General features: G+C 42.9%; 1 protein-coding gene across 3 annotated transcripts in view; it reads right to left on the bottom strand.

The window, feature by feature from the left end:
- The window catches only part of CPEB2 (cytoplasmic polyadenylation element binding protein 2), a 53,150-nt gene extending 40,936 nt beyond the window's left edge, over positions 1-12,214 (bottom strand). For all 3 annotated transcript variants that reach the window (XM_074587614.1, XM_074587616.1, XM_074587615.1), the window contains exons 1-2: positions 10,898-12,214; positions 7,825-8,103 (exon numbers count right to left, since the gene is read on the bottom strand). In XM_074587614.1, coding sequence (XP_074443715.1) covers positions 7,825-8,103; positions 10,898-12,082 — 1,464 coding nt within the window. In that variant the 5' untranslated portion in view covers positions 12,083-12,214. The remainder of the gene's footprint in view (positions 1-7,824; positions 8,104-10,897) is intronic.
- Positions 12,215-12,649: the final 435 nt, after the last annotated feature.

Here is a 12,649-nt window from a genome sequence, read left to right as displayed (position 1 = left end):
TCTACTATAACATGCTCTATGCAATCAGAAAACTTCCACTGTGATTTTTCCTCAATCTTTGGGAAGAGCACGGAAAGCATTACCACTGATCATGATTGTTTTAGATAGTCCCAAGAATTAGGACTATTTCCACATGCATGGACAACTATCTTCAGTTTAATTATTTCAACACGGTTGATAAGCAGTTATCTTCTGAAACAACCTGGAACTACCTTTAAAACAACATGGAAATAGTTCTAATTCTTGGGACTATTTCCATGTTGTTTTAAAGGTAGTTCCAGGTTGTTTTAGAAGATAACTGCTTATCAACCGTGTTGAAATAATGAAACGAAAGACAATCAGTAGCACAAAGGCACTGATACAGAAGCGTATACATTAATACAAGTTTTGTATCATCCTGACTCCAAAAGCCCCTTTTGTCAAGGCTGAATTCCTGTAAAATATTTTGCATTTCCCTCACCTCTGTGGCTCATCAGTCCTGTGCTAAGAAGCAAGTGAACTCTTGCTGTGTCAGAAAGTCCATATATCAGTGGAATGTCACAACATAATGCTAGTTTTCTCCCCAGAGCCGACAGCTAACTTTTCCCAAGCACTACAAATTCTCACACTAGCTTTTTATTTCTTTTTAACTGCATAAACATTTGAATCTTGAATGCTTGACCTACCTTTCCAATAACAGAATCACAACTGCATCCACACGCAGCAGAATTGAAAACGTGTTTTTGGTATAACTGCCTACAGATTCAGAGGTATACGGCTAAGTGACAAATTATCACCTCAGCTTAAAAATTAAGACTATATAAGAAAGTTTACATAAAAGCGATAATTATTTCTGAATTTTTACGAATTTACACAATACAGGAGCAGCATGAAGTATCCTACCATAGAACACAGTTAATGCTAGAAGGACTTTTTGACAATGTCATGCAAAATCCATCTTCAGACTGCGCATTTCAGAAGTCCTCTCCCCATATGGCTAAACGTGGGATGAATGGGAGGAGGGCAGCTTTCTCTGAAGAGCAAGTTTCGACACAAAGTTGTTGGACAAATCATTTTTCTTGGCACAATCTATTTAGGACTTCTAAATACATCGATACAATTTATGCAAAGATTATCCTGTTTGAGCATTTGCAGAAACTCCGCGCAGTCACATCTGAAAGCTTACATATTGTCATTTATGCATAAAGCAAATACAAGGACAAAAAGTATTAAACAGGGAATAGAATTTTGCTAATCTTTAACCACAAACAGTAAAAATAGAGGTTCATAGTTAAGTTACACAACTTTGGACACATGCTTTACATTACTGATCTGTACTACTACTGATCAAGTAGTAGGACTACTTGAATTAAAAAAAAATATATACTTCTAACATAGATATTAAATTCAGTAAATGCAAGTATCTTTAAAATATGCTCCTTTACACATCCCTTCATATTCTAAAGAAATGTAGCACCATCCAATGGAGGTTGGAAACAACTTAAAAAGTCATAAAGCTTCTAGTCAGTTTTGAATATGGTCTTAGCTGGCTGCCAAGACTCTGCAGCTGTGACCTTGCTGAATTAACTGAATTTTTTAAAAGCTTGATTAAAGAAACTTTTTTGAAAATCACTTCCCAAACTAAAATATTAACAAGTTCTACTTTTTCACCTTAAAACTGACCTGAATAAAAGTGTGTTTTAAGAGTAGAAAGTGACAGCTGATTTAATAATAAAGTAATCACAGACTTAAACTACCCGAACAGAGTATTTGGTGTTACTGTTAGCAGTAACAACCTGACAATTAAGGACATTATATATTCTAAAATATCATCTTTGCTAACATCCAAACTTCAAGTTGTTCTCATTTTAGTGAAGACATACTATAATCATAAGCCCCTTGTTGAAACCATAACTAGTGTAAATGAGAAACTTAATATGAAAACCAATGACAACTACAATTTTAGTTCTATAAAAAAAGCAAGGAGGAAGGCTTAAAGTAGACCCACGAAATTGGTTGGTTACTTTCCATGGTGTCATTAGTGGTAAAGATGAACTATAATATTTGGTAGACATCTGTGAACAGTCAGCCTGACAACAAAAGTGTTTTAACACAATCTGCTACGTAAGCTAGCTAAATTGAGCCTAAAATGCACCAAGAACAGGTCCTGTGGCAAAGACACACCTACTTCCCAACTACATAAGCATTTAAAAAAACCAAAACACCACCCCACCCAACAGCATGTACTGTGTCCATAGTGCAGTACTTCAGCTCAAGAATATACTTTCATAAACTGGAAACAAACCAGATGCGTTATGGAGATGATTAATGGCTTGGCAAGATTGATTTATGAGGCAAATCTAGAAGATTTGTGTATTAATAGCTTCAACAAAATAACTAAAGGAACAATTAGACATTTGAAGGGGAAGTTGCTATTCAAGTTTTGGGTTCTCTTGGTTTAGTGTTTTTTTTTTGTTTTGTTTTTTTTAAATCCTCTTCACACTCCCTCCCCGTCTAGAAATATCTATACACTCTTGAGTACTTAAATGCAAATACATCAGACCACACAGTAAATGTACTTTTGGATAGATCTTAGGTGAGAATATATTCATTTTAACTTCAAGAACAACCACCCATTGGCAGACAGAATGAACAAGATACGCTACTTAGCGTACACATCATTGCTATGCTATCATGTCTGCTAAATATTTTGTTGAATTTTCCTAACTCTGATTTTGACTTGCATTAGTAGAATGAGCTGTATAACTGAAGCAAATTTTAACAGCAGGAGAGAATTCTTACTTCATAAAAAGTCATAAAAACATTTGTATGGTAAGCCCCACAAACTTTCCGCTAATTGATTCCTTTGAGTCGTTCATCTGTGCAGCTCCCGATACCATTCATTCAAAGGTCTTGATCCTGAAATCAAAAGTATGGCAGTAGACTGTTTTCTCCAGTTAGAGATGTCCTAGACACAAATATCTGGTTTTGTATGTTATTTAATTAGCCCCAGGTAATCAGTCTACTGCATTAAAAATCCTGAAGACACTGTTCTGTTGCAGGTATTGCCTTAGTAAAAATAAAATGGCAAAGCCTGGCTTATAAATCAGTGTTTGGACAATTACACTGGTCTGAAGACTAAGAGAACTTAGCAGCTAGACACTGACAATGCCTTCAAGATTAACATGAGTTGCCAAACACTCAGCACTTCCAAAGAAACAGGCCACCTACTTAGGATTCTAAATATGGCATAAAGAACACAACTTCAGGAACTTGTTCCTCATCTAATATTGACTGGCATATGCATCGTCTAGATTAGCCATTTAAACTGTTAAGGTACATTTATTCAACTGTACTAAAACTGTCATATTGAGAACCTGAAATCCTCTGAATAGAAGTGACGATGAGATGGAAACAACATGACAGCACTTTAAATTAAATATCTAAAAACCTGTTGTGATGTACAATCTTAAAACTCCTTTTGCTTTCCAAGTGTCATGGGTTTTTTTTGAAAACTTTAGCACATTTCAAAAATAAAAAGAAAAAAACACATTTGTGAGAAATGGTACCTTACCATACACATTTCCCAGCTGGAGAGATATATTCAAACGTAGAATAATAAAGCTCAGCTTTTTGGACCATGAACATTGCATGTACTGTTTGTTTGAACAAACAGGAAGGACAAATCAAGGTGAAAAACACCCGGACATGCAGTGTTATTTCCTTAACTCAAAAGGGACATAGAAACTAAATTCATATTCATAGAATGCAGTGTTTTTACTAGAATGAAAACAGTTAAACACTGAAGTGTACAAGACTGAAGTGTATCATTAAACTTACAATAGGTTTTAGTAAGCTTATTTGCAAGATATTAAGAAACAATAAGCTTGCAATCAAAATAGGGTTACCAGACACTGCAATAAAAAAGGAGTGATTTAGAAATGGTTAATTATTTTCCTCATCCAAGGAACGTAAATGAAAAAAATTAATATAGAAAACACTGATTTCTGTGTTTGTGTTTTGGCCACAGAAAATGTGTCAAGCATGGGTTTTTTTTGCGAAAAAACAACACCTGAGATTATAAATATAGTTTCAGCTTTGTGCCTTTCATGCATTTTTTTTTTTGTACTTCAGATCAGGGAATAAGACAGAATATTCATATTGTCCAAGTGCCTCAACTGGAATCCCAGGGGCTGTATATGGTCAGTGGTGCCAGGTATGATGTTCTGGAAAATTAGATTATCTAAATAAGGAGCCTAGATGCTCTCTAAGGAGAAATAGGCTCCCCAAATGCTTAAGTATGAATATCTGACAAGACTTCTAACTGTTCCTTAATAATTCTGGTACAAGGCAACAATCCCTTCCCTATACGAAGTACCTGTAATGGTGCAAGCAATATGGCAGAACTTAAACTTGTAGACATAATTTTGACCATGAAAGAACTTTAATTGATGCAGTTTGTGTTATCTTAAGAACCTGAGGGAGGAAAAAAAAAGCTTCTGATAGTGAGTCACATCAGAAAAACTTAGCTATTGGCTTAATTTGCTTATATTTAAATCAGTGTTGCCATGATGTTTAACTATTTTTATTTAAGAACAAAAAAAACAACTCTTGAACTTTGGAACATTCCCCTGAGAGATGTCCTCCGTAACCGCTGTAAGCAAAATAAGCTTTGCTGTAACTAATGTGGCCACTGTGAATTCAGCTTCACGTGGGATATGTTTCAGTTCTAACTATGAAGTATAGAAAATCTGCTTTCATCCCTGTAAGTTATACGCATAATTACTTTTCCAGTTATCAGTAATGACATTAATTGTCACTGGTATATTAGTTTAATGCCAAGAAACATTATTTTCATCAGAATTTACGTTAGTTCTATACGGGGGGCCATCCATCAATGGCAAACACCAAATAAAGAAGTTTCATGGAAGGGAAAGGCTTTGAATTTGTACACGATTCCTCTGTGGTTTATCTTATTTGCATCACATGCATGTTTCACAGAAACTGGATGAGCAGCTGACACTGCTAAATGCCATTCGGACTTAGCGAAAAAATACATAGCATTTTTAAAAATAGTAACAGAACATTAATGATCTACAGAAAGTTAGTCAGTGAGGACACCGGCTTTTCTAAGCTGTTTTCATTTGCTAAGCTTGAGCTAGCAAAAGTTCGGAGGAGAGGTGATTTATCCCCACCATACAAAATGACTACTGCAGTTAAAACAAAGATGCGTGATCATGCGGAAGAGTATTCTGCAAAACTGCAAATGATGCAGTATGTACTTAACATGCATGCTAAGATGTGTTTGATCTGCGGAAGCCTGGAAGAAATAGGTAGCTTCTATGTACACATAAATGCTTTCATGCAAGACTTTCCAAATGGCACAAAATTTAAGTTATTGCTATTTTTTAGTATCTTCTGAAATTGCTACTGTATCTTTAAGAATCCTCAATCTAAATACCTCAGCCTTTTATGGAAGGAGACAAGCACAGTACAAATTAGCAAGATGGGTGTTTGACAGCATCGCAATTGCCAACACAAGTCCTGATGAAAAGAAGCATGAGCTCCAAGCTCTATTTAACTTTTTCATTGTGACTTGCAAAATATAACAGTCATCACAAGGAATTAACCATATAACAATAGTATAATAACTGAAAAATAAGAACATGATTTCAGTGTAGCAAAGTAATTTACAGAAACATCTAGTGTTTCCACAATAGCAGTAGATAACACTGCAACCCTTCAAAAGGGAATGTTTTTACTGTGTTCTGCAATGATGACTACACGCAAGGAGAGATTTAAGCACAGGTAGATCTACAGCATAAATACAGGCAGACAAACAGGTCTATTTAATTGGTGGCTCTGGTGCTCACAGGTAAGACCAACAACAATTAAGTGTGCCCACCTTCTCTCTCTGGCCCTCTCTCTTCAAAAAAAAAAAAACAAAACGAAAAACCCAACCCAACAACCCCAAACAGAAACATTAATGTAATTTTTTATAAAGTTAAATTGCAAGAATTTTTTTCTACCCTACTAGATAGGAGTGATTTAGATTAGTTGGAATGAAGACGACTTTTGTTTAGACATAAAATGAGTTCATCTATATTAGATGACTGCTGTAGAAGCTTCTGAAAGTTCAAAGTAATAGTCACACTGACTTGTAAGGCATATTGAATGAGTACATATATTCACAACTTGTGCTTAGCTGCATATGAATTCCAATGTGTACGTCACTGCAGTTTCAACATATGACGGCATTAATATTTTTAACCCCCATTCCTTAAGCTAACATCTTCGGGAGACATTTCAGTGTTTACTTTCAACTATTCTTGCAGCCTTCCACCACAAAGTATTGCCTATCTGTAATCCGTTTTCCTTAACAGATCGGGTTGAATACATAAAGAATGGCACCTTTTTCCCCGCCGCCGTCTTTCCATCCCCACAAAAAGTATTCAACTATACTGTTCCAGCTAGCAAGGCTACTTAATGGAACAGGTCTTCACAGTATAGGCAAATCCTCTTAAGTTTTCAGGTCCAAGGCACACGCTTGGGAGCAGAATTTAGGTATGTCCAAAAGTCACTATTAGCCTCAAGAATACTGCAAGTGTCGGAGCTCCCCTGCACAGAGTCGGGACACGGCCTCTCATGCCAAGTGGAACTGCACCAGCAAAATGGTAAGAATTGGAACTCTAGTGGGAAATCCGGTCCCAGGGAGCAGCCTTTTGCCACTATTACAGCTACATAAGGATTAGCTTGCTAATTGATGCAAATACAGCTGTACAAACTCAAATATAGTCACAATTATGACAAATGAAACTCTGGGTTACTCTGTGTGAAACCTAACAAAACCCAACTATAATAGCCTTATGTGGAGATAAAGAAACATTCTAATTATTTTCTCTGCATATTATCTTTTTTACTTTTGCTGGAATATAGTAGCTCAGCTACTATAGTAACCAAAGCTAACGCAGGCATTACGAAAATTAAAGAATGTACAGAATTAATGGAATAATCTGCTTTCTATTTTAAAATTCTTCATTTCTAAAATAAGTTGCCCAAGCTTTTTTGTCACAAAAAATCCCATGCAAAAATTATAAATTGTTAGAATGGCAACTGAGACTGGGATCCAAAATAAAGGTCTCCGCTAACAAGAAATGTTATGACTAAATAAATATAGGTAGGAATAGGAAAAATAGCATTTTATCAACAGGTAACTGAGGCTGAAGTTAAGTGACTTACCTAAAGTCACATAAGATGTCACTGGCAAAATTCAGGAGATGAACCCAGATCTTTAGCTCTAAGACACATCCTCTGTTTAACACTTCTAAATCACAGGGCTTCCAGCCAAAACGTAACATAAAAGTTGATAAAATGTGGAGCAAAAAAAAAAATCTCACTAACATGCGAATGTCAGCCTAGAATACCAGTAAAAGGCGAACGTGACAAAGACTCAGAGCCACCTACAAAAGTAAGGAAACCTACATACAAGGACAAACGAACAAAAAAAATCCTGAGTTTTAAAGGGACTTATAAGAATACAAGTGTTACCATAGGCAGAAAATACTTGCTGGATTAAAGACATTTAGTTCTATTGCTGCATAAGCAGCTACAGTTTCTATCTTTCTTGGCAGTCAGTACTCTTAATTAAGTGTGACGATCATATATTGTTGAATATGCTGTGAAAACGCTGGGGTTCGTTGCAATTTAGGACTCAAAGTAATACAGAAATACACAATTTTCAAACCAAGTATCAGGGCTGTAATCACTGTTTAATTCTCCTTTATAGTGAATGAAGCCAAAGCGCTATGCAAGACTATGAACACACCAGTTACATACCATCCTTACCTGCAAAGGAAGGAGAGTATTACTGTTGTTGTCAGTTCGGAAAACATTATCTTCAATCCACGATTTTGGTGTCAGTGATGGAGTGGAGCGAGTAAATTTAGGAGGAGCTATGACATTACCAGAAAAGGGCTTCTTCAAAGGAGAGATCTGGTTCATAGTTCCTGGAATTCCCATGTTTCCAGTTCTACGATGGTCTCTGCCATGCATTCCTCCCCAGGATATATTTCCTGTGCTCCAGCCGCTACTCTGATTGCTCCAGGGCGACTGCTTCAGAAGAGGCTAAAAAAAAAAAAAGATTCATTTATATTATTTTGAAAATACTTTACGTGTTTTTTTACTTTAAAACAAAAAAAACAACAAAACAACAAAAAACAAATGAACCAGCCACCAAGTAATCAGCGCACAGAGATTTCTATAAACACTCTTTCCTGATAACATCTAAATTAATTACTGAGGCAAGGAAGAAACAGAATAATGGAAAAAAATCATTTTAATTCCCACCTCCCCATACACCCCCCAAAAAAACCCTGCAGTACTTGTGCAAGCAATTTAGATTATCAATTTAGTAATTGGTAGCATTCTTTATAGCTATGCAGAACAATTCCAGGGTGTAAAACCACATTACAAAAAAAACGGAGACCATTTTATCATACGTTAGTTGGTATTATATAGAGAGATCTCTGCAAAAACAACAGAAGAATTTCAGAGATCAATTTTAAAAATTATTATTAAAATAATAATACTACTAATAGCAATTTTTTTTACTTGGTGTGTAGTAGTATTTCACTACAGTGAGCAGAAATTTAAAAATTAAAATTCAGATGGCAGATTGATTTTTTTCTCCCAATATTTTGAGTATCATTGTCTCAGTATTACCATATAAGAGCAAAAAGAGCACTGATTACTGTACAGAGAATCTGTTTGAAGGAGCTATCTTAATATTTCCACATTAAAATGCATTATTCTGAAGCCACTGCTCAAGTATTTCTGAACTAATGAAGAGGAGTATCTGTGGAATTCTGCAGGGTGGAATCTGGGGGTTTTTTTTGAGGATTTTTTTTTTTTTTTTACTGTTTAGACACAGTATAAAGTATTTCTGTATCCAACAAGCGCACTATATTCCTCAACATGAAAATGTAAGCAGTCTTTAGAGGGAAGATTTTACAGGATGATAAGTTTTTATTCCTAAACCACAACTTGTGCTAAAAAGTGACCTATAGTGGTTGTCATATTACCAAAAGGTGGACCCACTGAGCCTGACTGACAGTGAAGAACAGTATTTATCTTTAGTGTTCTCAGATCTGACTGTTCTTGGAAAGGCTTTTTCTCAAGCACAGAAATGGTGTGTGCGTGTGTGTGCTGGATACTCTAAATTCAGTTCTTCTGTGAAGTCAAAACATAGTACTTGTACCTCAAAGCTTACCTGCAAGCAACCCTCAGCTTGTAATTCTAGTAACTTAAAAATTTAAAGCACGTCAATACGTTTTGTATTAGATATAATGGGACTTTCTGAAGACAGAAAGATAAAATTATAACACCACCTCCCCCTAGAAAACAAACAAAAAAACCCACTAAAGCCATTTTTGGTCAAGTAATCAGGAAAACATCCCGTTCTATATAATTATAAATAATTATGTTGTAAAACTTGAATACTTTGGTTGGAATTTTGGGAGAGGCAGGCACTCTATTGTGAAACAATCCTTAAGAGATAATGCCAAATGTTAACAAGCCTCTAATATTGCGAGCTATGCTGTCATGGCACCGTTTAAGTTTACCTACAACTTGTAACCGAGAGAAAATTCCTGTACACCTCACTGCTGGAGAATGGCTTTGGAATTTGTTTGAAGAGGGTTATTACGGATGTTATTATGGACAGCTAGCTCCTAATCACGATGCATCCAAATCAGCTCTTGGACACGCACACTTAATGGGAGATTCCAGTTCTGACAGAAACGCTTCACAAACCCAGCTCTACCGATTAAAACGGGCACGATTTAATACTAGAATGAAAGAAAAATTAAGGTGAGGCCTGTATAACTTCGGCCCTTCACAACCTAGCAGATGATCGGAGCAAGATGCGGCCGTAACACACGAGCAGATAACATTAACGTGGACCTGCTTTTCCCCCATTTCTTACGATGGATATTTTGTTCCAGGAAGAAAACTTCCATTTCAACAGGGGCTGGTTACGCCGCTCGGTTAAAACCACCGGCAGAACCAGGGCAACGCGAAACACAGCGCTGCCTTGGGATACAAATCCCAAGTGATTTCGGGGAAAAACGTTTAAAACGTTTGACAGCTTTCCCATCTGAACCCACCGTCGGTGGCCTGTGCCCGCCCAACCCAGCGCCACCCGGGGCCGGGGAAGGGGCTTCCCGGGGCGGGGGGAGGCGGCGCCGGCCGGAGCTGTCAGGCTCATTGTTCCGGGGACACCGCGCTCGCTGCGGGGACGGGGGATATTTTCACGGCGAAACTCCTTTTTGACAGGAAAAAGGAGCGTTTACCCTTTTTTATCAAGGGAAACCCCCTCCTCTCATCCCGAAAAGAAACGGCGTCCCTGGGTCGCCGCACCGAGAAGGGGGGGCGGCCGGTCACAGCCCGCGACCGAAGCGGCCGCCCCGCCACCTGCCAGCCGGAACGGGCGGGGAGCAGCGGCCGGGGCGCGGGGCGGGCCGCTGCCAACAGCCGCCCGGCACGGCCCGACCCCTACGGCCGCCTCCCCGTCCGGTCCCCGCAGCGGGCGGGGGTGGGGGGGGCGCAGGTGCCTTCTCACCGGCCACCAGCGGCCCTCGGGCCCGCCGAGCGCGACAGGGCGACGGCAGCCGGGCCGGGCCCCGCCCTGCCTCCGCGGTCTCGCCGGGCTGTCACCGCCGCCCGGCCTCGCCCGGCAGCGGGGAGAGAGGAACCCCCCGGCTGCCGTCACTAGCGAAACGAAGGGAGCGGAGCCCTCCCCTCCCCGTCCCCCTCACCCCGGTCTCCCCTTTCCGCCCCGGTCTCCCTTCCGGAGACGGCTGGCCCGGTCTCCCTGCCGCCCCGCCGCGGCTGCCCGGCCCTCCCCGCCGCCGCCCGGTACCTGGTGGTGGTTGTAGGAGTTTCTCTGCTGCAGGAAGGCGGCGGCGGCGGCCGCCGCCTGGTGTTGGTGCTGGAGCTGGGGGCTCACAGGGGATCTCCGGTTCTGCTGTTGCTGCTGCTGCTGCTGCTGAGGTAAATTCATCGGCGGCGGCGGCGGGGGGGCGGCGGCCGAGAAGGGGCTGCTGAAGGGCCCGGCGCAGGGGTTGTGAGGAGACACCGGCGAGAAGCTCTGGAAGAAAGCGGGGTTGATGGATGACGGTATCCCCGGGTAGAAGCTGGTCTCGGATTCCGGGCTCGGGGGCGGCATCGCGCTGATCTGGCCCCCGCCGCCGCTGGAGACCGGAGGCTGCTGCGTCTGCTGCGGAGGCGGCGACGAGGTCTGCACCGACCAGGGGGTGCCGAAGCCGGGCAGCGGCGGAGGAGGAGGGGAAGCCGCCGAGGAGGAGCCGCCCCCGCTCTGGTGATGGGGGCTGGGGATCTCCGGGCTCTGCAGGCTGCTGAAGCCAGAGCCGAGCCCGCCGGGCAGGAGGTTCCCGGGGCTGCCCAGCAAGTGGCTGTTCGGGGGGGACTCCATGGGGGGCGGCTTGGCTCTCGCCTGCAGATGAGGAGGAGACGGAGGCGGATTCAGGCAGGAGGCGGCGGCGGCCACCCCCACATTGGGGTCGGCGGCCACCGATCCCCCCGGGCGGGAAGGGGCGAGCCGCTCCGACCCCCCCCTGTCCGCGCCGCCCTTGCGCTCGGCGGGGCCGAGGGGCCGGTGGTGCGGGTAGTCCCCGGTCCGCGGCGGCTCCGGGGGGTGAGCGCTGAGGAGCTGGAGCTGCTGCTGGTACTTGTCAGTGGGGTGGCTGAACTGCTGCGGCGGCGGCTGCTGCTGCTGAGGGGGGTGGTGATGATAGTCGGGGGGGTGGTGGTTATTCAGGGGGTGGCTGCTGCCGAGCTGGGCTGGGCTGCTGAGCTGCTGCTGCTGCTTAAACTCTTTCCTCTTCTGGCTCAGCTGAGGAGGCGGCGGCTGTTGCTGCTGCTGCTGCGGTTGCTGCTTGTTTAAATCCTGGTGGGGGCTGAGACTGGGTTTAAAGTCAGAGGAGGGGTGGCCGGGAGGGGGGTGTCCTGATGCGGGGCTGCTGCCCAGCCTCTCGCTGCCTGGCTGCTGCTGCTGTGTCACCCCCAGGAGCAGCTCATCCTGCATGGTGTGGGGATGGGGCAGCACCGGCCGCCAAGGGGGAACGGTGAGGGCGGCGGCGGCGACCCGCCGGAGGAACCGGTTACAGCGGGTGAGAAGGGGCAGGAGGAGGAGGAGGAATGAGAGGCGGCTGCCGGGGAGGGGAAGGAGCCGGCGGAGCCAGCGCCTCCTACACCCAAGGGCGGGCAGGGGGTGGCCGCCTGCGGGGAGCCCGAGGCGGTGATCCCCGACACCGGCCCGGCGGAGGGGCGAACCCCCCACCCCGGGGGTCTGAGGAGACAAAGATAATTAATAACCTTGGGGAGGGGGGGAAGGGGGGTGTTAAGCACCCGCCTATCGCAAACCACTATATAAGCCCCAAAAATAGCCACTTTCTAGAATAAAGCCCTCTTCCTTGCCATAATCCCCACTCTACTGGTTTTAAAAATACCGGAGCCTTTTGATAATAAATAATACTATTTTTATCAGGGTTTTTCTTTGTTGTTTCCCCCCCCCCTTTTTTCTGGTCTGTCGGCACCCCCGGTGGGGCGGCCCTTCCCGCCCGCAGTCGCGCCCACAGGGACCCGCTAGATC

Source organism: Larus michahellis, chromosome 5 (genome assembly GCF_964199755.1).
Source record: "Larus michahellis chromosome 5, bLarMic1.1, whole genome shotgun sequence".
Taxonomy (NCBI): domain Eukaryota; kingdom Metazoa; phylum Chordata; class Aves; order Charadriiformes; family Laridae; genus Larus; species Larus michahellis.
This window is presented reverse-complemented; position numbering and strand designations above follow the sequence as displayed.